Source organism: Ischnura elegans, chromosome 6, assembly GCF_921293095.1.
Source record: "Ischnura elegans chromosome 6, ioIscEleg1.1, whole genome shotgun sequence".
In the NCBI taxonomy this organism is placed as follows: Eukaryota; Metazoa; Arthropoda; class Insecta; order Odonata; family Coenagrionidae; genus Ischnura; species Ischnura elegans.
Window position 1 is genome coordinate 100998261 of NC_060251.1, and position 25964 is coordinate 101024224.

Here is a 25964-nt window from a genome sequence, read left to right on the forward strand (position 1 = left end):
TGTATTGCTGATAGTTTGTGAGAGAAGTGGTGTCTTGAATTGCGGTGTATTATTTGGTGGAGGGGGTAAGGGAAGGGAAGGTAGGTTTGGGAAGTACGTCGCTGATGGGTCACTGCACGGTGTAGCCGAGGGTTGGTGTATGATGACGAAATACCGGGAGGGGTGTTATGGAGTGGTGAGTGTCATCCGTAATGGTTTCTCAGAAAAAACATTGAAAAGTGGTGAATGGTGAGAATACAACTGCTCGTTAACTAATGTTATGTTGGGTGAGGTTTGGCCCACTAAAATTTCCAACTGCTCGAGTGCGTCAAGCCTTGGGCCGTTGTTTTCTTTATGTAGGATTATCGGTTCGAAATCGCTTGTGTGGTCGGAATCCAAGAGGTGTTTGGCAAAGTGTGAGGTTTCTTTGTTGTTAATAAAACATGAACGATGTTCCTTGGCCCGGATGTTGAAATTCCGTCCAGTCTTTCCTATGTAACAGGAATTGCAGTCATTGCAACGGAGTTTATATACTCCGCTGTGTTCTCCGGCACTAATTTTGTCCTTGGCACTGCCCAACAGTTTGCCCAGTGTATTTCTACTGTAGAAGGCAGCCTTCACTTGATCTTTAGGTAGTAATTTTCCAGTTTTGTTGGATATACGACCGAGATAGGGGATTCTACGCCATTTCGTGTCATCATCTTTCCCTCTATCTGTGTAAGTAAGGTTGAGTGCGAGTCGTTTTTGTTTTTGGTGGTACAGTTTGTCAATGAGAACTTCGGAGTACCCATTGTTGGATGCAATTAGTTTGATTGTGTTTAGCTCCTTCATCCTGTTGTAATTCGACAATGGAATCATACATAGTCTGTGAAGCATACAATGTATTGCTGATAATTTGTGAGAGAAGTGGTGTCGTGAATTGCGGTGTATTATTTGGTCAGTGTAACAATTTTTTCTGAAAATCGAGTATTCACATTTTTGGTTTACATTTTGAATGGTTAAATCTAAGTAATTCAACCTTCCTTCACATTCAACTTCACTAGTGATTTTGATGTTTTTGTCCAAAGAATTTAAAACTAACGCCTCAAGGGTATAAATTCTGTGTACTGAGACTTGTAATTGCCAGATGATGATACGCTGTATCGAAACCGGTCGCAATATATTTTATTTTGTGAAACAGCTAAGTGTTTTCTTAACCTTTGTGCATCATGAAGGAGTTTCACCATGTTACGCCAACCACCATCGCATTTACCATGTTTCTTGTTTATAGGGCCAAAAGTGTACAACTTATTACCCGTATCATGTCTGAAAGCAAAAAAATAATAACGTAATTATGAAAAATATTCAGTCTTGGCTGTTTAGAATGCAAAGTGTGGAGGATTTTTTTTCTATGATGTAATACCACGTAATATATGTACTTACTTGTTTCAATTCAAATGTTGTGCTTGCTTCAATTCAAATGTTTTTATGTCAGCATGGCCCTATGCAAATGATGGTAGCCAAAAAACAGGTTGTCCTTAATGGCTACCTAAAGTTACTCCGTTTTATGTCATTAATTCTATTCTGTACTTTAATTTTTTGGAGTAATAAACAATTATTATTATATTACTAATGCGTTGGTCTGAAATGATTAACTGACGGGAGAATTGGGTGGAGAGTTGCGTCAAACCAATCTTAAGGCCGTTTTACATGGGGCACGGAATTGCTCAGGTTAAAGCTGCATTAATTTCTAAAATGGAGTGGAATTGCGCGAATGCATGAACGAAATTAGGACAGGCGCTATTTTGCCGTCTCGCATCCACGCATTCTCACATGTGTTCTAGCAATTCACCGCTTTACACGACGCAATTTTGATTGCGCCTTCGCACGTACATCAGGTCGCGCAATTCCGTGTACCGTGTAAAACGACCTTTAGGATTGTTGACCAGTGAGAATTAGTCCTGTCCTTATCTTGAAATTTAAATGTCCACGAGCTAAATTGGCCTCAAATATCCGAAGTTGTAGACCATTATGTACATTTATAATTAGCTAATGTTGTAACCGTGGAATCCATCAATTCAGCCTTTGATTTTTATGCAAATCATCAACGGAGCCTGTAAGTGAATACATGAGGAAGAAAGAAAGCCATTGATTAATATCTATATATGCGTTCGGTCTTCTTCCGTGCCATGATTGCGGACGAAATGTTGCGTTCATACTATTACTTAGGTAGCATGAAATTTCTCCGACGCAATTATTAGTTTGAAGTGTTATCGTGTGTCGTAAACGTCAGTATCAGATTAAAATCCCTTCTCATAGATAGCTATCAGGTCAAAGGCCTCTTTTTAGTTTCCTCCACGATTATTTCCATAAAGTAATATCTTCGGCTTCGCAATACTAGAAACCTGCTGGCAACCGAAGTGAACGGTCGAGGGACTTGAATTTCGTCAGGTTGGTGGATCAAACCTCTATCTTTTTTTTCCTAAAATCTCTCCTGGATATTTTTGTTTATTGTTTATCTTGCTACTTTTAGCCCAGGAATTTTTGCGTTAAGTTTTTCACATTTTTTATTGACCTCTGGGCCTTTACATTATATCTATCAGGGATGTCGAAAAATGTAATCAGTTTCATTCACACACTGATAAATGCAGTCTGCACACTACAAAAAACTTCTTCACAGAAATGTCGAAAATTGGAATATATTTCGGCCATATAAAATTCCGTTCCGATTTTTTAAGCATTTTTTATTGCTAAAAAAATAAAACTACTATTTACGGACTTTCTTGCCTGGATAATAAAGGGAATACAGGTAAAGAAAAAATAGTTTTAAAAAAACGAGTGAAAAAATGGTGTTTAGATAAGCGATTGCCTGTCAGTTTTTTACAGCTGTATGGGTTTATACCTAAGATTTTATCTAAATAAATAACAGGTGTATTTTAATGCCATACTGGTGTTAAATATAAAGTATTCGTTATGCTTAGTAGTGTAAGATGCAGCGTGCCAAATCATAGAGCTCGTCCAACTCGAAGAAGCTCAATCCAAACGTTTTTGACGAACCCGGATCATCATTTTATCATTAGCGTGCAAACTCATCGGTATGGCTGACATGTCAGGCTTAGAAGTAAACAATGAAAATAGTACCTGTTGAACTCTTTATTACTTGCAATGCAATTGTTTTGGCTTTTCGTTTTCCATTTCGATTACTATGGCGTTTATGAAAAAATGGAATTTTGAGTAAATGTGCCCTGTTCATGAAGGTGCCAAGTCAATATACGAAATTTATCAAGGATTTAAGGCGATGAATAAATAAAACATCGATTTTTTTAAATTAGCAACTATATGGCAGAACATAGTGGAGAGCTGGGTGAGTCTGTCTAATTTTCAAAATAAATTATGTCAATTAAATAATCATTTGCCTATGTTTTTCTTGGAAGGTATTGCTCTGAAGAAATTATATACAATCCCCCCTTTAGCTGAAGCACCAGGGAGATATTTTGGTTTTAAGGTTTCCACAGCGATTGGATGTACTATTACAATCCATTTTCGGGTGTACGTCTGCGTGCTAAGGGCGGAGAATATGTCTTCAAAAATTTTACTAAATTTACATACAAAAATAATTTACATTAGCCTTGAAATTATTATACATAAATAATACAAACCAATCAAGATTTATCAATGCATTTATTATTTTATATGGGTTTCTTAAATTTGGAAAATTTTAATGGGATAGTTATTCAATCCATTGTGCCTGTCAGTTCATCTTGCTTCTATGCCTTTTGAGGCATTTCCGACCTGGGGCCGTATTCTTTATTTCGTCGGTGCCGCACCGGTCGGTTTCTCTTTCAAGCCCACCGACTGGACATCATTCCGTACCGACAACGGTTTCCATACCGACGACGGCACTTTCAGCGATTCTGTAAGGTCGTCGGTTTCAAACCAGTCGGTACGGTTCCCCTTACTTCCCAAACAGGGAAAATCCGAATATATCCGAAGTTAGAAGTCATCTAACGTGTTACCACCAATGAAAGAAGGGTAAAAACAAGTGAAGACTCATTGGCACAGTTTGTTGTCGTCATTCTCAATATTTTTATTTGCGGAAATTACGACTTATTGCTAGATTAAGATAAACGATATTGGATAAGTTGTTAACAATGCTTATATAATGTGTGGTAGTAATGCTGTACCTACAGAATCGAAGGAAACAATATTACAACATCACAATAAAGTTTGTATGTGATGGAGATTGTTGCTGCTGGAATGAATTATTGAAACTATCCTTGAGATCGTAGTTTCTTTTTTTAAATATTAGTTCCGTATATTGCTATTTATTCATGATTTGGTAATATAGTTGTCATTTAGTAAGTTCCGTCTAAATGTTTTCAACGGAAGGTTATGCCATTGGCACCGTAGCAGACGAAAATAACATACCATGGAACGTGAACGTAGGATTCAAAAGCAAATGTAAATGTCATATTAGAGGAACAAGTTAGGAAATTGTTATAAAAATATGGAGCTGGGTGTAATTAAAAGAAGTGTAATGACGAGGAAGTAAAGAAATTGTGATTGGGTGAAATACATATGTTTAAGTTGCGCATTCCAAGTGAGAGAAAATGATAATATTACGGCAAACCTCATACTTATTAACAAATATCTTCTTTTATCGTCAGGGAATCAATTGCTGACGATAAAATGAAATATAGTTGCCTGTTACAAATGAAAGAAACTGATACCATTGTGGCAAACTTCATACTTAAATAAAAAGATCGTATTTCTATGCCGAGAGAAACGCCAAATGATGATTGAGTGACATAATAGTCGCCTATTCAGAGTGAGATGAAGTGATAACATTGCGGCAAAACTCATATTTAATCAAAAATATCTTTTTTATGTCAAAGGAGCAAATAAATGATGATAGAGAGAAATAAAGCCTATTACAAGCGAGTGAAAGTGGTAACATAAATGAGAGAAAGTCATTATATGTTAGCAAACCTCATGTTTATTAACCAATATCTTATATTTCTGTCAAGGTAATCAATATAGATGATGACACAGTGAATTATAGAGGCGTATTCGAAGGGGCAGAAAAAGATAACATTGCAGAAAACCTCATTATTTACTCGGTGATAAGGTAAAAACAAAATAAAACGTACAATGCGCACCGGGGAGTTCATGATACCCACTAGTCGGTGGCCGTGCCGATACCTTTTTGCTGTCGGTACGGCTGCCGACTATCTCTCGTCCTCACGTCGGTGCCGCACCGATCGGGTGCGTACAGAATCGCACCACTGCTTGCCGGGAGTCGGTGTGACGTCGCACCCGACAAATCGGTGCCGCACCGATCGGTTTGGAGTTACAGAATACGGCCCCAGAGCGTTGCTTTCGCGGATGAATTATCATGAAGCGATCAAATTCCTTGGCCGAAATTCGGAACTGGTCCCTTATCCCAGTCATCTGTGAAGCGTTTTCAGATCATCTCCGTTAACGGATTTCCGTGACGGCTTTTACGGTGTTATCTCCTCCTCTTGTTTTCGGCGCTCTTTTATTTACTATCTGCACTCTCAGAGATTCAAATGGATTGGCTGTCTCACTGGTATCTTTATCGTAGGTTTCCTCATTTGATTGTACCTCTTATGTAAAGGAAGTTGTCCTGACTGACTAATTTACTCACTCATCAACGTACAGCCTAAACGACTGAAAGTGGAGCCATGAAGTTTGCAGGGTATAATACTTACGTCGCGTACAGGTTCAACAAATGAGGATTTTCCTGAGTAAATATTTATTTTGGTTGTTTTTAACCGATTAATCTTAACTTAGGGGCTCCCATATGAAAAGTATTGAATTTGGGTGGAGATAATTATTTATTTTTTAATTTTCTTGCACCAAGTTATTGGTTGATTATTTGCATCGCTGTACGGAAAAAGGATTTTTGTAAGTATATTTTTTCCTCAATTATTTAATATTAATTCTTAACTTCGGATAATCCAGGAGTGAATCGAAAATTATCCATTAATCTACGTGTTCACCACTGGTGACCAAATCTCAAGGCTTGATTTAGATATTTATCTCATAAATGTGTCCATTGGAGACAAGTCTACGAGAGGTCTCCGAGACACGAGACTCGGATATTTATCTCTAAAATATGTCCACCGAAGGAAAACTACTGAAATTGACCCCTCTATTAGTATTAAGAGACCAGAGTCCAGTCCTAGAAGATATAAATGGCTTCTAATTCTAAGAATTTGTCTAAAGAGTTGGGAATTGTGCGTGTCCACTGAAAACAATTATTGAAGTTTCCGAGACTTATCGCACGTTGTCTCCGTGAGTGGTCTCAGTCCCATCTCCGCTTGTGACTCGACTCCCGAGACTTTTAGTCGCCAGTGGACGCATAGATTGTCACCAAAATAATCTATTTGCTTCTACCAGGCGTAAGAATGCATTCAAAAGCAGGAATAATTCTCAGATTTTTCTCATGTTTCACTTTTTTGGGTCTCAACCTTTTTGGTTCAAGGTCCCAAACTCTAAATGACTACGTCTGCCATCGTCTTCAGGGGTAGAATATAAGAACTTAAAATCTACATGCACTCAAAACTTGTACAGAAGCGAACATTTTACCTTTAGGTTTAGAAACCAGATGAATATGAAATCAATGCTTCAATGACTGTAAACCCATATTTTAGACCTCACCACCTGTTAAAATTCAACAGATGAAATTTATTTGCCAATGTATACTTAATATTACTTTGCTTCTTAATTTGTGATCATCTTATTTCATGGAGCATTGTAAATTTTCATGCCACTTTTGACGGCAAGCATTTTTGTAATTATGCCGTTACGTTCTAAGAATTGAAGTATCATTTCGTATTTTTAATTACGACGAACACGTTGTTTAGGAAAATCGTGGATAGGTAGTGGGTGGCTCTTACATTATAAGGTTACTGGCGCCTGCGTTTCTTTGATTGTCATTCGCTTTCCTCGCACGCTGCTTGAATATTCATTAATTTTCTTTCGAGATGGAGCAAAAAATTGAGCTACCCTCACTTAAAAAATCTCATTGTTTACCTTGTCATCACAGAAAGGTCATCCCTAATGGTGAATGGGTTCCACATGTTTGATTTGTTGAAATTTCTTGAAGTTTTTGTTGGCATCGAATGCGGGATTGGTACATTAGGAACTCCCCATTACCCTGACCTGAAGAATGAAGGTCGATCATTGTGTCCCCTGAAGAGATCTATCGCCATCGTTGTCTTTGTTAGCGCATTTACAAAATATGCTCTCAAATGCCAAAAAATTAATCAGCAGGTCCGAATTTGTTATTTCTTTTCCCTTGCACTACCAAGATGTTACGCAAAGTCCATATTTTCAATTCGCATTGGCAAAAGAGTTTGTTCCTCTAGTTACCTAGCTAATTTGGTTGGGAAAAACTCCCCTAGGAAAGAGCTAATGATGGACTCGTTATCTGATTCGGCTTAGAGACGGATGATAATGAGACTAATCATGAGTGTAGCGCTGTACGGCGCGTAATCGTGGGCACTAAGGAAGGACGACCGCTGGCGCTCGATGCATGGGCATTGCTAGTCTTCGGGAGTAATCTTTTAACAGCAATCAGAAACGTTTAGGCTTCAAAGTGTCTTTAGGTTTATTTAATCACGTATTACACAAATAGCGTATATGCAACATTCATAACCCATAAAAAGAAGAACCCCTTCCTGTGACAACTAACAATCTACAGAGCGGATATCATCTCGTGTAACAGATATGAAGGAGGTTAGAGCAAGTAGAGTGGATGCAGAGGAGGAGAGACAAAATAGTGCAGGACATGGTGGGCGTGGAAAGGAAAAAGACAAGGGGATTTAAATGTAGTGAAAACTAAATGGGGAGCAATCGTTATGAGCCTTGGTAGAGGGTGCTACGTTATAGAGGAAAGGGGAGGAAGAGAAAAGGATTCATGGGTACACTTACAGGGAAAGGGCTTATGCTTATACAGAATTGGTACTGTCATCAATCGCGAAATTAGTGATCACCCTGACTTTGAAATTATATCATCGGATTTAAGGAACGTTCATGAGTGGAGCCAAGAGTAAGGGTCTCGAACGTAATCTAAGCAAATGCAAGGCGTTAAATTTCTTGCGGTGGTCGTCCAACTATTCCCATGTATAGGCATAGGTACTGTGGGTGGCAGTGGCGTAACTAGGAATGTGCTTTGGGGAGGGGGGGGGGGGAGGATTAGAGGGGATGGGGAAGGGCGACCTCCTTTTAGGAAAAATTTGGAAGAATGAAATGCCTGCAAATACATTTTACATTCTTTAAGCGCTAACAAATTTGGGTTTCATTAAAAGATTACGTTAAAATTTCCTAAAAGACAAAACTAGACAATAGTTTTGAATATTATTTTTATTTCTCTGAGGCTTTGGGGGGGGGGGGGGTACATCCCCCTCATCCCCCCTCATAGTTACGCCACTGGTGGGTGGTGTTAACATAAAGTCGACAGATGAAGTGAAGCATCTGGTAGTTGCGATAACTTCCAACCAATGGTGGGCAACGCATATAAGAAATATTTTTGGCAGAGCTAGAATTCTTCAGGCGTATTGTGGGAAGATTTCCGGATGAAAATGTGAAAGGGAGGTGCTATTTCTCACTCGTCCGACAAACCTTGAATATGCAGTGAGCAAATGGGATGCAGTACAGAATGCTTAAATCCGTGAACTTGATAAAATACAAGGGAAAGCTTTGCGATTCATGAAACCTGCTACGAGCGTACAGAAAGCGTTAAACAGATGTTAAACTAATTAGGGTGGGAGCCGCTAGAAACACGGAGGCTGCGCGCAAGCCTTAGATTTTTTGAGCAATGAAGAATAGATATCTTTCTGAGCGACACGGAGGACATCATATTAGAACCGTACCATATTTCCAGGGGCGACAGAAACGATAAGTTGAGTAAGATATTTTGCCGAAAGAGTAAGTATTGGAATTTTATAAACTGCGGTGGCCTAATGGCTTAAACGTGCTGCTGTGACGGTAAAGGTTGTTAGATCGAGTCCCCGCCCAGGAAAATTTTCTTCGTAAAAATTTGGCCGGCCTTGATGGCGGCGGGTAAAGTTCTCGCCTAACAAACAGGTGGTCGTGGGTTCGAGTCCCGCCTAGGTAAGTTACCCATATCCAGGGCATGGTTGTTTGTGTCCCTTAAATAAAATGTTAATGATCCTGATGCAAGAGGCTGTAGAGAGCTTTTTACGGTGGTATGGAAATAAATAAATATTAATAAAATAAATGAATTCGTTTTCTCCCAAACAATAAAGGGATTTAACATAAATTAGGAAAACTTCGTCAGATCATTTCCTTTTTATTTTCTAACGGCTGGTGTAACCCCTGCCACACGCCTATTGAGACGACTTGCGGAGTCGTATGTAGATGTAGATGAAATGGAGAGTTTTATTTGGGGTGGGATCGTGGGGACCCTCTAGGTGATTCGCGAAATGCCCCATCTAAAAAAATGCTTAACCGTTAAATGCCTTTTCCAACAATGGGGGTCACTCTACACTTTCTTCAAATTTTCCCTTCGGATAAAAAGGTCGCGTGCATCATGATTTCCACACCACACTAAAATGTGCTTTATTGCCACAGGGATCCTCTATCATCCGTCTGAGTGCGGGAATGAGTTTTTACCAGTGAAAAAGAACGATTGTTGGCATATCATATCGCCACAACCTATCCCATCCATACCAAAGCGGTAATCTTATTTTCGCCGATTATCTCTAGCAGAAGGTTTCCATGTTGAAACATCACTCCGCATTTCACTTAGCTCATTCCATTATATGCTAATCCATGTCTTTTTCCTCTTTTTAAGGCCTCTCGTTGTCGCACTGTGGTAATGTTTCTCAGTAAAACGGAGTCTTTTGCAAAATGCAGGTAGTTTGGAGCCTCTTTTGCTACCTTATCTGCTTTTTGTGTTCCAAAACTCCGATTAGGCCTGGGATCCAGACAAAATGGATATACAATCCTTTTCGTATATATGAGATGAGAGAGCTAAGCGGTCTATCCCTAGAAAGGAAGGTATCTTTCCACGACTAGTCCAGTTGTATTCAATTACTCAACGGTGTAAACGTAGGGATACTTAAGTCCTCTGGCACATTTACTGTGTTCAGTCTATTTTGCCTCATTTGGAAGGAGGCAATTTCGCGTCGGCGCGATCCAAAACAAATGATTTCCATGAGTGCAATAACACGTACGGCTTTCTCACACTAGACGACATATGTGAAGGAAAAAAAGGCAAAATAAGATGAAACAAGGAAGAATGTGAATGGGCCAATCCTTATATTTTTAAGATAATGCTTTTCCAGAAATTTCAGCGGGCCATTGCGCCATTTTATGAAGAAAACATGTCTTCTCTTCCATTAATGAATTCATTTGTTAATAACCTATTGATGCTAGTGATGAAACTTTTTTGTATTGATTCATGAGGCATAAAAATATCAAATAAGTTTTTGTCGAAGCGGGGTTTATTTATTAGCGTAAATCAACATTTTCTTTTATTTTTAGACAGACAATGCTATGAGAACGCGTGTACGTTTGTAAAATTTCAACAGGATTTTCCAGAACACATAGCCCATAACCCTAATTGAGTATTTTTCACAATGTATAAATTACGAAATAGTTACTTCTCAATAAGCCCATTCATCTCAGGAAGACACTATGATTCAGATAAAGTTTAGGGTAGTGACAGATTGCCTTCTTATCTCTACCAACCGCACATTTACTACTAACTAACCCTTTATTTCAAATTTCTCGGAGTTTTTTTTCACTTTTCATCGTAGGAAAACAGACAATTTCCGTCTAGTTGGTAGCAGTTCTTATAAAATTGCTAATACTATGATTGTTCCTGTGTTTCTTGCTTATTTGAGTAAGGTGACTCGTGAATGAGACTTGAGAGTGACCAATTGTGTCGATGACGAGCTGGCCTTTTCAGCTTGTATGCGTAATGAGTGCCTATTTTTTTCGTATCATTTCCGTTTCTGCTTCCTCATTTCCTACTGGTCTGCAACGCTCTCTACGTATCTGTATCATCTATCTCTCCTACACAGCGGGTAAAATCTTTGTGGAATGAAATATTTTATATAAGCAAATTTTCACGTGCTAAGATTTTGTTTAGTTATCTCGTTACCGTCTCGGTCATAAATGTTAGGTTAAAAAAAGCATTTCCAAATTTTTGTCGATAAATTGCTCTCGCACACTCCGCAGGTCGACGAAGACAAGGTTATTTTCCTTGAGTTATGAATCCGTGGAACTTTTTAATACCTCTCTGTACCAGATGAAGTTCATAGTGACCAATAATAATTTATAGTACTAGAGGTAAGAGAGAATTTAGTTTCATGGGCACGTAATGGTTATTCACAGCTAATATTTATTCCTTGATTCGTTTCGCTCTATATACTGCTATTTTTGGTAAATATATGTTTATCCCAATTCACAGAACTTCATCGTTTTCCCCTGTTATGATTTCAGCTCCTCCGTTCCAGACTTCAATGAGGGTGATAATATTTCTTGCTGCCCTATTAGGGGTGGCTAGAGGATTTGTGATACATGAAGAAGGCCATGTGATTTATGAAGACAGCTATGTGATTGAAAGTGAGTATCTTTCTGCATTAATTTGGCGCTTTTTAATTGTATGTTACTTTTATTCTTCGAAGTTTTTTAATGACATCTGCTTTGGATGCTATGAGCGAGAAATGTTAATATCAATAAAATGTAGCACCTCTGAAAAACAACTTCTGTGATGTCAATTTTTGTTTTTTCAGGATGTTTTTTTACTTACGCCTTGAGTATTAAAGGTTAATCATGTAATTTATCTTGATACTTTATTCAAACGTTTAGCTGCCGCATAATTATTTATTTGAACCATAGCCTATCGACAAAGCCTACGTATCGGCCAAGTGAACTAAGACGGTTATTTTCGCTCCAGCCGCAAGTTCGCATTAACAGATGATCTGTTTCAGGGTTATCGCATTCAACTCCGTGAGTAAATGATTCAAAGTGTATTTAAGTCTTTTAAGGCGGGATTCGTGCGTTGTTTGAATTGTCCGTACGCCATTTCAATTGTTAACTTATTTCTGATAAAGTTTCTACCATGCACAAAGTAATGGATTAATTGCTTCCTTAATTTACACTCTATTCCAATTCTAAGTTCTAAAAGCTTCAACGGTAGTCATTTAAAGTTATATCCCGATAAAGATTATCTGTGCTTAATTATCGCTGAAGATCCAATTTCCCTAGCCTCACAGAAGCGTGTTTAATCTCGTTACGTAAAGATTGGTATGATACAGTGATGAATATGTGAACTATCATCAATGAATATTTATAAAATGAAAATTTTTCTCGAGGAATTTCCCAGTTTTATGCATTACTTTTACCTATAAATAGCTATAATTTTTAAAACTTTCTTTACATTTCAGATGATAACTGCCCTATGGCTCGTCTGGCTCGTGACTACATGCCTCACATCAAAACGCAGGAGCAGCTGAGGTGAATATAATACCTTTTTCATTGCTTTTAGATGATATAATTTAGAGAATATTTTGAGAGAAAGTGAATATAATCAAAATAATTAAATATTGGGTCTGATCACGTTGCTTCAACTTCTCCCATTTTTTTACATTCTCCCATTTACCTAAACGGATGCAGAATTCATATCGTAGGCTGAGATAGAACAAGAATTAGATTCCGGGAGTTATTTTAATCGCTTAAGGTTACTCTAAAGTTGCTTCCGTTGCTAATGTTGTAATTTGTGATCTATAAATATTTTACCCCTTAAAATTGAACACCAAATTGTACTATATATACATATAGGTTTATCATCTCCGAGGTAAATTCATTGCTTAGATGCTGTATTGCTTAGAAAATATCATGGGTCAGTCAGAAGAATGACACGATCTTTATTGGAAGTAATACTCTTATTTTCAATATCAGAAAAAAACTCAGAAAATACGATTAAGATATGTAAAAGGTATTGTGTGGCTCTCGCAGTAACGTAAAGTGTCCATTTTTTGGAATCTTCTACTATTAAGCTACGGGGTCGACTCCTGAATATATACCACCATTCATAGCACACATGAGTTGTTTGAAGTATATTATTAAGGAGACTAAAAATACAGTCCTACCATATCCGGCCAGATACAGAAATAAACTTCTAATATTAAATCATTTGCGACACTTATATAAACTTAGCAAATCATTAAATAGTCTTAATAACTGAATTGATACTTCCAGTGAATTTCTGTTGCGGAACATACTTACATTTGTGCCAAGCCCCTGAAAACATATTTGACCTCTTTCCTTTAGGCAGTCATGTAAAAACTCATGAATCCATATGGATTTAATGAACATTTTAGCATGTTAATTCCACATTTTTAATTTATGTACACATGGTTTCAGCAACAGGTATCTGGATATTTTAATGGGCAAGGTGCAAATCCAATTTGATTGAAATTTATTAACCTGCAGATGTTGCTTTTAACTCATTCACAGAAATATGGAAATCCAGCTAAGAGCAAATATGAATCAGTATGTGGATCATTTGTTGGTAAATGCAAGAACTTATTTCCTTGAAAGTGGCCTTGATCCAATGACGCTGCCAGATTATATTCGCTCATTTCAGAAAAAGGTAACATTGAAACATATTGCTTTATTTTATAACAACTGTCATCAGTGGCATCATGATTTTTTTGTGTGTGAGCCCAGGTTTGGAAGTGTGAAAATTTTTTTGCATTTCTGTACGAATTTCATTGAAATTATTTTACTGATTTATGAAGCCGTTCAACACATGAGAGGAAAACGGATACAGCAGGAAGGACATCAGGAAGATAATTGAGTAAATAAAGGAGGCATTCATGAACAGGAAGGAGCTTATGAGGGGATCATCACGTAAGAGTTAAAGAAAAGGTTGGTGAAGAGTTAGAACTGGGGTGTAGTGCTCTACGGTGCGGAAACGTGGACAATTAGGAAGGAGGATCAGAGAAGATTGAAGGCTTTCGAGATATGGGTGTGGTGAAGAATGGAGAAGGTGAAGTGGACGAGGAGGGGGAATGATGAAGTGCTGGATATGGTGGGTGAGGAGAGGCAGCTATTAGATGAGATATGGAGGAGACCGAAGGTATGGATGGAAGGAGTACTTAGAGGGGAGGGGATGTTGAAAAATGTGTTAGAGGGTAGAATGTTTGGTAAATGAGGGAGAAGAAGGTCGAGAATAGGATTTTCAGATAAAATGAAGGGGAGTAGGCCTTACTGTGAATTGAAGAGGGGAATATATGACAAAAGGGGAGGCTGCAAGAATGCTTATTGTAACGTCTGATTTTTTGAAGTTGTTATTTTGGTTGTGAAGGGTTTGTTTGGGTGAGGGGATTGTTGAGAGGGATGTGAAAAGGAGAGGGTTTTGTGGAGTATTGTGGAGAGAATTGAAGTAAATAAAAAAGGTTATGAAAATTAATCGTCTTACGTTACATTATGAAGTATTATAGAGTGATAATCAGTAACAATTGAATGACCCATATTGAGCTTCATAGTTTTCTCAAATGGCCCATCTCATGATGCCCCAGTAGGCAGATCAGGTCTTTTATGGCCTTAGGGTTATAAGTACCTCGCAGTTTATGGCCTTTGGTTGAGATAAGAATTGATTGAGGCCATTCACCTGGCTTAAGCCATAATTATGGTCAATTTTGGCATATCACCTGACTATACTGTAATGGGAATATCCCTACTGGAGTGTTGAAAATTAGTTTTTGTTCATTAAGTGGCCTCCTGGTTTTAAACTCTCTAAAGCATTGAGCAGCTGGAGCTAGGTCAATAAATATAGTGCATGCATTTGAACATTTTCATGTCCCTTGACCTCTGGAGATGTTCTTTTAGTAACTGGGGAATTAGAAAATTTTTCTTATGATTTTTGCATATTCATTATGATTGCTTTTTTCAAGTATTTTCCTTATATCTTGACTAGCTCATGGATGAGAAATCTCTCAATGATTGTAACGCATGTGAATTCACTCATGCTTAACAAGAGTATACATATAGTATTATCATTTAGCATTTATGTTTTCACATTCTTTCAACCCTCTTTGTTCCACTAGCTGAAATATTGGCTATGGGGTCGTCAATTGTTTAGAGGTATAATTATGCTGTGGCTAAACTCTAGAAGAAAAAAATTGTATTAATTATGAAGTGAAAAAATAATATAAATAGAGTGAAATGTAAAAAACAGCATGTTGATGTACCAAAGGAATGATATAACAGAAATTTTTTCTTGAGAATGTTACATATAAGTTAAATACCTTTGGCATTTCTCACCAGTGCCATTCCAAGTAGGTGACATCATAGGAGGATTTAGGGGAGCACGTACCTTCCCGGTCCCTTAAAAAAAGGCAATATTGATAGGCAAATGATTTCTTTTACAAATGAAATTCTTTCGAACATGAAAAGTGTTAAAATTAGTTTAAAACCCCCTACTTAGTACCCTGTTTTAAAAAAAATTTCCACTCTGCTTTTGGACCCCCCCCGAAACAAATTCCTAGCTATGCAATTATACTATGCACACATTAATATTCCATCACTACTCTTGCTCTCATTTGAAAGACTAGCCCCTGCTTGAAGAGCAGAAGTGTCTGTACATGATTTATTAGAAAATTCTCTCTCCAGGAATGACAGTACTACATAGTTGATAGTAGAATTTTTTGTTTGTTTTTTTGTTATTTTCTGAAGCATTAATTCATTAAGATAATGGACCTAATGGAATAATTCCACATTAAAGAGTAATGTGAGAGATTCTTTGCCACGCAGACAATTGGTTCATATTGATACATTTTGCTAAACTTCAAATGCCATTGCTCGACAGTCCTCATATGCAGTGCTGCAGTTGGGTACTCATCAAAAATCACTTAAGGAGGCTCCAGATGGACCTGAGTGGAATTCGTTCTGTGGGTCAGATTTTCGACCTGCTGTTTCTTCAGTTGATCTTCTTCCTGATCTGAGTCAAGACTGCGCATAAATTTATGCCAATCACGCACATTAAAAAAAATTTAAAACTGTTAGGCTTATAACGAGTTTGGATTGTAGGGGGTACGCCATACCAGCCCGACTACAGCACTGCTAATATGATATATATGTTTGTCCAAATTAAATCTTTTGGCAACTACATAGCTAGAAATGAGTAGGTACTAGAGTCTGGTGAAATGCTAAATTATTCTGCTTTTTTATAACAAATATGCTGTCCTGGCAGGTTCTTGGAATCACGTGGAATGGACAACTAGGAATCAACAATGGCCACCTTCAAGACCTGGCCACAATATATCGAAGTGGAGATGTAAATTTGGATTATAAGAACAAAATACTGCTTGTAGATGCTAACTTGGGCTTCAAGGATTTGCAGGTAAAGGACTGGCACTCTGGTAATTATTTAGTGTATGTATGGGCTATTGGTAGGTAACTTGATAACAATATCCATCAAGCACATGAATTTTATTGCTAATTGATGCTTATACTTTTAACACTATACTTAATTATTGCTAAGTGATGATTGATGCTGGGAATCAGTGGTCTAGCAAGTATGGGATTTTGGGAGATAAACCCCCCCCTCCCCAGAGCTCACAGAAATTTTTAAGTTTTATCCATTTTGCTTGATTAGAGTCATATTACTTACAGAATAGTGTAAAGATGAATAAAATATCTCTCTGAAAGCCGTAAAACTCACCATTTTTAACCATTTATCATAAAAATTTCCTGGGGAAGGGCCTTAGCCTAGTGGTTATTCAATACTCTCCAGACCTCCCAGTCTAACAAGGGGAGACCACGAAACTTGCTCCGCATTTTTCAATGTCATTTTTTTTATGGCCTTCGGAATGGTGAACACATCCCTGAACTAGTAGCGGTTCCGTTGAATGGGCCTTAGTTTGGGTGTAATTAATTAATTTACATGAGGTACTTTTCACAAGCCGCGTATAGTTTCATAATATCGCACCAGTCAGCAGATGGGTCACGTGGGGTAGTGGTAATGTTTAAGGCTACCACCCAGGGGACCAGGGTTTGGGGCTTTGTGACGACTATATATTTTGTTGTCTTCATTGTGATCATACTGCGTCAACTTTTTCATTAATTTTAATTGCAACAAGCATAGACATGAGACTTTTTTTTTATCATCATAATGGCGTTTAGGTATTTAAGCAGTGCCATTTCCAACGTGGAGAAGTGAAGGCTCCACTTGCTACTCTCCTCAAAAACATACCGAGAGGTTAACGGGGCTTTAACAGTGGCTTTTTTTTTTTTTTTCGAAGAAATGACATTTGTTGGTGAGCCTGGTCCCCTGGGTGGTAGCCTGAAATGCTACCACTATCCTACCTGACCCAGCTACTGACTGTTGCGATATTATGAAACTATACGTGGCTTGTGAAAAGTACCTCATGTTAATTAATTAATTAAAGCCAAACTAAGGCCCATTCAACGGAACCACTACTAGTTCAGGGATGTGTTCACCATTCCGAAGGCCATAAAAAATACGGCATTGAAAAAGGCGGAGCAAGTTTCGTGGTCTCCCCTTATTAGTTGCATCCAAAACCCCCCTAAGCCTTAATTCCTAGCTGCACCCCTGCTGGGAATCAGTGGCGGATCCAGTATGGGGGCAAGGGGAGGGCTAAGTATGGGGTTAACTCCCAGAAGTATTGCGGGTCCAAACAAAAATAAGCATTCTAGGTAGTGTAAATTGGATGTCCAAGGGGGAGGCTATAGCCCTCTTAGCCCCCTCCCCCCCCCCAAAGATCCGCCACTGCTGGGAATCATATGGTAGGCAAAAAAGAAAGTATGTACAATGCAATTCCTATAATTGGTGTGCTCATTCTTTCGCAAAACCCTTGTGTCACTTTTGTGGCTCATCTCTAGACAGCAATGTGCATAATTTTACATTGACTTTTAAACGTAGATTGAGAATTTGGCAGACCCACTAGAGGAATTAAGCTAACAATAAGAAGTGGGAGTGGAAGAATAGGATTCAGTAGAGATTTGAATCCTAAAGTGAAATCTGGTTGCTTCCATTTGGCATGTGGGAAAGTGGCTCCTAAATGTTGATAATTTGACCATGGATTGATTAGTAGTACGTAATAGAGAAGTCTGCATCACGGAGAAGTGCATGGACAAGAAATAATACTCTGACAAGCAGTGGCTGCTGCTGCTTGTGTGCTGTAGCACATAAAATATTTGAAAATTCAGCAAATTGAATCCTTTATGAATGCAACTGGAGTTATTTTTCTGTGCTCATCCGTAGTACTTGTGCCTAGTCTTTAGAATTTCCCCCTGGTGGAGGGGCAGTATGCTGTTTACCGCTGTATTTAAAAGCAAGTTCTCAAGACTATGTAGAGATTCTTATCATCTGGTATAAAAGATTTTGCTCTTAGGCATGCTACCTGAATTCTGTGGTTCAGGCAGTGCTACCTCATAAGCTAGAGGTGTTTCTCACCACTAAAGTGGATTTAGACCTTCCAATACCATGCCACGAGAATGACTGAATGTGCTGGCAATATAATCCATTCAGAAGAAGACTGTGTCCTCTACACAGGGCCTCTATGAGAGAGTGATTGAATAAAGTCAGTGGCAAGAAGTTGTATACTCTTTGTTTTCAGCAATGAGTGAGTAAATTTTATTTAAAAGTTTGATACAACTTGCCGTATTTTAAAATATTTAATAAGCTACAGCACTTCAGTGCACAAGCACCAGCTACCACTGCTGCATATAGTGTCAGGTTATTATTATTTATTATCCATGCCCATCCGCATGATGTAGAAGCCCATATTCTACCAATCATTTCATGCTCAAATGATTAAAATTTAGGAACCACTTAAATGCCGATGAGAAGAAATCATTTGGCCATCAATTTATAAGAACTGCAATGGCAAAATTTAAAAAAAAACATTAACTGAGGTGTGGAGAATGAGAAGGGTACAATTGATCTAGCCATTGGTGTATTCTACCTCCACACTGTTTTGGGCAGTTAATCACTTTCTGTTGTGCCTTCGTGGCATCCAATACACCTCTGCCACAATATGTCTGAGAACTGATGTCTGTGAACTTAAGTGACTTTTAGGTATTCATCTATCCTTTTTAACCCTTCCATGACTGTACCTTGAAAACTTACGCAAACGGCTGTATGGGGTGTCACAAGTAGGTGCCCCATCTATAATTCATAAATTATATGTTGTATTTTAGTCTTTCCTGAAATTCAACACCATGACTGTTTTTTAAAATGATATTATATCTTGTTTTGTATAATCTATAAATACATTGTAGGCTACGTTTAGGATTTTACATTGATTTTGTGCAAAGTGGCAGTAAACTTTCATATTTTGTGTGCACGGACAAACATGCTATGAAAAAACAAGTGCAAAAGGTGCCTTCATGTAGAATGTTGGCATTATTGAAGTTATAATACAATAAAATTTGGAAAGGTTAATCATCTTTTTTTAAGCACATATAGCCCTTTTTTCAATTTTTCCCGAAATTATTGAGGGGCAGCCATATATGGCTTAATCTACCAGTGCTATAACTGTGTCTTTGAGTTACATACTTTGTAATGACTTAATCTCTTATGTCCGAAATCACTTCCTAAATATGTCTACAGCAAACACCTCGTTGATCAAATCCTCTTTTTAGAGTCAGCACAACAGAACACTATGAACAAGCTTGAATACCAATGTTAAAAATCAGCTTCTAGATGGTTCAAAGTCATGCCAGAAAGTTTTAGGTACCACCTGTTAAAGAAATCACCAAATGCTGGTGACTATGTGTGAAAATCTGTGTGTGATTTTCATTACCATGTAATTAAGTTTTAGTGAATTAAGTCAATATTTTATCCTACCAGCCATTAAAAATTAAATTTTTTAGACCATGTCCCATGCAAAGTCATTGAAATATCTGTTTGCTTTAGAATGATCATCAAATATTTATATTAAGTAAAAATATTTCTTCAGAAAAATCATGAAGATTGGTGCTTTTAACTTGTCAATGCGCAATACTTGGTATTAATGAATCCTCTAGTTTATGTACCAGCACAAATTAATGGAGCATAATTTATTCACAGTTCAGTTATGACTTCAAAGCAAAGTTTATGGCCCTAGGACCAAAAGGATATGTCGTTGGCCGAGGAAATGATATCAATATACAGTTCAAAGTACATCTTGACTTAGACAAGGGAGTTGCTGGACTTGATCTCTTTGATATCAAAAGCATAAGGTTAGTGGAATATTTTATAGTTTTCTTCCTGTATTAACTTATTTCATATGATATAGAAACTGGAATTCACATTATTTTCCTAATTCTGAGGAAGCCACATCCTGATGAGGGATTATACTTTCATCGTCATTTTAGTTTCACTGGAAAATAATTGATGGCCCAGTGAAATGATAGGTAGTCCCTTGTAAAATATTGGTAAAAATATTTTTAAATATTTGTGAATTAAAATATTTTATGATCAGAATATTTATTTTTTTTTCATTGGCTTCCCAGTTGGTGAAAGATATTTTCAATCCAGTTTACATCGAGTTTTTTTTTTTCATCGCTGGTATGTCATTGGCCATATGTACCTGTAATGACTTTTGTCCGGCCAACTACGAAAAAAAATTGTGTTAATTGCACAAAATTGGACAAAAATTAACTACTTTTATTTTTTTACGAAAGTTATTCAGAAGTTTGGTATATTTACCTAGAAAACTGTGACACAATTTTGAAGATCCTTACCTACTTTTTTGCGCATATACTTGAATAGAGTTCCAGCAGAGTTTATTTTAGCACTGTACTGCTGGAAATTGCCTTACTCTCCCGTTTAGCTGCCTGCATTTCACAATTTCTCTGCCATCTATCTTTAATTATGCTTGGATATGAGGAATAATTGAGAAGGTGAGATTGGCAGAAAGTAAGAGGAACAGGGAGGTTCTGAGCATTGAAGGTGAAGAAAGGAAGCCGTAAGATTTTATAAGAAAACAGAGCTTAGAACGCAGTAGCAGATACAGAAAAAACTCGAGGTGGGGGGAGCGCAAAAGTTACCTTTACTTTTATCCTAATGAAAAATAATAAAGTCACATGCAGAGTTTAAGAAAATTTTAATTAAATTTATTACACATACATACAAGAAAATTTCATCTTATGATATAAAAGAGTTATAATTGTGGTTCTGCAATGTTTGGCAAGATGGGCGGGCTCGTGAGGAGGGGAGGGGGGGCCTCCCCATCAGTATCCGTTACTGGTAGAATGAGGGAGACCATGAGAGAGGGAAGGATATTGAGTGTTGAGATTGCAATTTCATGTTTCAGCTGTTTCTATAAATAACACGTTCATTGTTGTTGTTTTGCTTCTGAGTTACTTGACTGAATAAAATGGAAAGCTCGATACTTAAATCGGTAGGAAGTTCTTTTTGATCCTGAAGTCCATAAAATCTACGTTGAGTAAGCGATGAAGGAAATAGGGTTTTTTATGAGAATGAAATGTGACTGTCGTAATGCCTGACGGAAGGAGATTTTTGGGCGAAAGGGGACAAAACAGTGTGATTTTTCTGCGCAAACCCAACGAATGCCCTAATCTTCAAGAACCACTCATCTGTGGCTGCGCGATGATGGAGTGCGTGATCACCATCCAATTTGCTTAGAGGGTGCTCCATAAAACTGGCTTCCAAGCACCGCGGACGAAACGGGAAGGCGTATAAACCCTGATTTCCAAAAATCACGTGCGACGCGACGGTGTAATCGAGTGCCGGTTGTGTTAACGGGATCTCCGTGGTGCTGGTTTCTGAGGAGAGAGGGCGGGATCGCGTAGCGTGATCACGTAACCGCGTCCCACAGCAGCTACCTCACGGGCGACATGTGCGCGACGCGACTGCATGGCGTGGTTTTTGGCGCTGTTGTCTCCGTCGTCGCGTACTGGTTTCACACACTTTCAATTCACTTTCCCGGATACTTGATCACGCCGCGGCGAATCAAACGAGTGGTTCTTGAAAAGCAGAGCTGGGAGCTCTGTGCTACTGGTTTCGCGAGCATCGCGGACGGAGCTGAGACGCGGTAACGCAGCGTGATAATCACGAAGTCGCGCACCGCAATCCGTGGCGGATACAGACCGGGGGGGGGGGGGGGGAGGGAGTGGGGGGCCCTTGCGTGTCCGCCCGTTTTGCCGAACATTGCAATGCCACAATTGTAACTTTTTTTATATCATATGATGGCATTGTCTTTTACATGTTTCCAACGATTTGATCGCTAGGTTTTTCTCTTTAATAGGAAAATCTTCCAAAATCGTTGGCACATTAATGAATGGCTGGTGCCGGGTTTCGCTAGTCAGTGGGACCTTTCCGCTTCTATAGCGGTAAGGTGTTTTACCCTGTCCCATCTCTTCCAAACCTATCCCTACCCCTAAGAGGCGTCGACGGGCTCCTATCGCGGCGGCGCCTCTTTCCTTGTTCCTTCCCATCCAAACCCTCCCTGGGAGCGCGGGCGTATAAGTCTCTGACTTGGTTCCCGGCCCCGGTGTGTTGTATCCTTCAGAGGAACCACCTAGGAGTCCTGACCTCTTGTCTTTTACGTGTGTTTCATCACTTTCAGTAAAATTTTCTTATTCTCAGCCTGTGACTTGATCATTTTTTATTTCGACAAAAATAAAGCCAACTCAAGATATACTTCCCCCCCCCCCCCCCCTTGAGTTTTTTCTGTATCCGCTACTGACCGCAATAGGCTCCTTCCGAGCAACGTGTGTGCGACAGAACTGCATGGCGCGGTGTCTGATAATGTACTTCTAGATGCCACGCAATGTTTTTACGTATCATTGCGAATCACTTTCCCTGACCCCTGATCACATCCCTAAGTATTGCGTATCATGCAGCCATGGATACGTTGGTAAACAGCGCTAAAAGCATTAGAAAATACAGCAGAATGGACATAATCTTATCTCTGGTCAAAAACCTAAATTGGTTTGACGCTGCTATCTGCTCAATCCTCCTATTATTTCACTCCTACATATTTCATGCCATGATGTAAAAATGAGCCGCGTAGCTGCGACTCCTCGGGATAATAGGTAATGCGGTGGTTTCCCGTTGCCTTCTACATCGCAGTATTACAACCGTAAAAGTAAAAGTCACCTCGTTCGTAGTGAAATGTTTGCCGCTGTACCGACCCAGATGACCACCGCCTTCACATATATGAAGAATATCTACTCTCCTACACCCCGGGTGATGAGAGGCATAATTGTGGGCGTCCTTTAGTCGCCAAGTCATGACGAGCCTATCTCCCGGCTAACCTCTATATCTAGAGGTCGACCCATCATCCGCAAACCGGTGGACGCACTCGGTGGCTTTAAGCTCAGCCGCGAGAGGAAGGACATGAGGCAGAGAATCTCTTTGGCAAAATATGCGTTCATGAACAGGAAGAAGGTTTTGAGAGATTCGTTTCGTAAAACTGTAAATGAAATGCTAGCGAAAAGTTTGATCTGAAGTGTTGGGCATTATGGTACGGAGAAGTGGACGTTGAGGAAAGAGGACTAGAAGAGACTAGAAACGTTCAAAATGTGGGAGTGGAGAAAAATGGTGAAGAATATGTGGACGGATTGGAAGAGGAATGGCGAGATGCTAGGCATGGCAGGCTAGGAGTGAAATAAGTATTAAAAGAATAAAGAGATGGCACTTTTCCATAGGTTTATTTAAGGTACAACACGTTTCGAACGTTATGTCATTATCAAGAACAATGAAGACTAGTTGGTCACGGAGCTGTATTTATACAAATCGGATGGGTGGCAGGTGGAAGGGTATACGTCATTGGGTTGTGCGCTTTGGGAAAGGTATGGCAAGGAGTGGGGAACGTACAAAAAATATTTGTTCGTTCATAAGATAAATGCCTCCTTTTTGCACAATTTCAAGTTTTTCTGAAGTGTCCAGTCTTAGACCTTTCCTCTCCACGTGGACGATCTTCTCATTGTACTTGATAATGACCTATCGGTCGAAACACATCGTACTCTAAATAAACCTGTGGAAAAGTGCCATCTCTCTTTTCTTTTAATAATTACAGGATGTCATTCCGCTATATTTCGCCTGCTTCTGTTACTTTTTAGGAGAGAAATATTTTACGTCCACGTATAACTCCGCAAGCTACCTCAATAGGCGTGTGGTGGGGGATGTCAGGTCACTACTTATAAAAAGGAAATGCTCCAACGAAATTACGCCTAGTATTTTCTTAAATCCTTTATTGAGCGGGGTTTAAACGAGTTCCGATACCTACCCTTTTAGCATAATATCTCTTAATTTATCGTTTATGTCGGGCCTGGAAAGCAGTGGGGTTCGGAAATGATGTTCTCCGCGTTGCTCTTAAAGATATACGTTCTCATGATATAATTTTTGGTTTGATCTCAGAATTGGCAGTGCCGGAACGCATTTACCTTAACTTTTTTTAAGAAGTGAAATATTACTCTGTGTTGTTTTTCATTACAAGTCACTATTTAAATTTTAGTACTAAATTTTTTGTTTTGTTTACGAAAGTATATATTAGAAATTTTGAGGCAACAAAATCGATAAAAGTGCTATTTGGCTATTATGTCTTTTGTTAACCAGTGCCGGAACGGCGTTAAGGAGAGTTCCGGCACCATGGCAACTCTGTTTGATCCATGGTAGAGTTGATCCATTCTCGATTGTTCAAACAATCTAAGCCTCGCGCGCAGCCTACGAGTCTCGAGATAAGTTAAAGAGGAAAACAAAGGGTTTGGAATAAGCGGATTCCAGCTCGGAGGGAATATTTAAAGCTGTATTAGAGGGAAGAAAGGAAAGAAGAAAGGTGAGGAGAAAAATAGGATTCATCGGTAGAATGAAAGAAGATAGACCTTAATGGGAACTGAAGGCAGTGGCGCCGACTCCATGGGAACTGAAGGGGCCCGAGCCCCCTCAAAAATTTGTTATGAGTGTGTGGAAAAATGTGTCCGGCTTGTCGATTTTCCCCGGAGTGTCCAGATATCGAGATTCGAGTTATCGGGGTTCTAATGTTGATCATATGACTCTTCCAAAATGCTTAAAAAACTTAAAACTCACTACTTATGAAATTTCTCGAGGCAAAATCCGTGGTTTGGGCCCCCCCAATATTTTTTGTATCTCGGCACCCCTGAATGAAGGGGCAGATCCATGATGGAAGGGAGATTTCCAGAGTAATTCTCAAATGCTTCGTGCTAACCTGGATTAATCAGTAGAATACCAAAGTAATGACGAACAGTTTGGAATCTCTTATAGATATTTGGAGTGGTATATGGTAATCTCTTCATTTGCACTATGTCGTGGCATTTATGAGACAATTGTTTGTTTTTCAGGTCGCTCACGGCGAAGCTACAAGGACTTGGTGTCATCGTCGACTGGCTAATTGACTTTTTGGCGAATATGGTGCTGGTGATTTTCAAAGGACCAATTGTTGTCCTCATCGAGCATAAAGTTGGAGACGCTCTATCACATGTGATTGCCAACATTGATATCAGCTCATTTATTCCACGAGGATGAGTTAAGAATTTCGTTTTTAATTAGTTCACTGCGAGGAAATCATAACAACATTGGCATCGTAATGTCGAATTTATTTTCTCCGTGAATGGTCATAGTTCGTAAAATTTCGCCAATACTAAATGCTCACTATATTTATCTGATTCGTGGATTATGAACTCTATAGGTATATATTTTACTCTGTAACAATCCATATAGCCTGTGAATATTTTTCAATTCCAAATAAACCTGATTGGATGATATGAAATTTATCTACTCATTTATAAAACGTCATTATCATTTATGTAACTATTCATATAGTCTGTGATTATTTTTTCTTCAAAATAAACCTGCGTGGGTGACATGAAATTGATTCTCGAAACTTCATTTTCATGCTGGAATCCCTGACCACATTAATGTTTCCCGCATAAATAGTCCGAATAAAGGGGAATCTCGAAAGAAAAATCAATGGAATTAAATTCTTAGACACATGGATTTAGATTGG

At 38.7% G+C, this 25964-nt stretch overlaps 1 protein-coding gene across 1 annotated transcript; it reads left to right on the top strand.

Moving 5' to 3' along the window:
- Positions 1 to 2323: 2323 nt before the first annotated feature.
- On the top strand, positions 2324 to 25727 carry LOC124161266 (mite allergen Der f 7-like). Its single transcript, XM_046537554.1, has 7 exons — positions 2324 to 2409; positions 11458 to 11580; positions 12405 to 12474; positions 13477 to 13612; positions 16217 to 16366; positions 20060 to 20211; positions 25300 to 25727. Exons 2-7 carry the CDS (start codon positions 11478 to 11480, stop codon positions 25481 to 25483), a joined length of 795 nt encoding a protein of 264 aa, XP_046393510.1. The 5' UTR covers positions 2324 to 2409; positions 11458 to 11477; the 3' UTR covers positions 25484 to 25727.
- Positions 25728 to 25964: the final 237 nt, after the last annotated feature.

Bases quoted from the DNA above. Each gene is read 5' to 3' on its own strand.
- LOC124161266 (XM_046537554.1), top strand. From the start codon at position 11,478: ATGAGGGTGATAATATTTCTTGCTGCCCTATTAGGGGTGGCTAGAGGA. The intron at 13,613-16,216 runs GTAACATTGAAA...CTGTCCTGGCAG, and splicing joins TTCGCTCATTTCAGAAAAAG to GTTCTTGGAATCACGTGGAA. The intron at 16,367-20,059 runs GTAAAGGACTGG...ATTTATTCACAG, and splicing joins TGGGCTTCAAGGATTTGCAG to TTCAGTTATGACTTCAAAGC.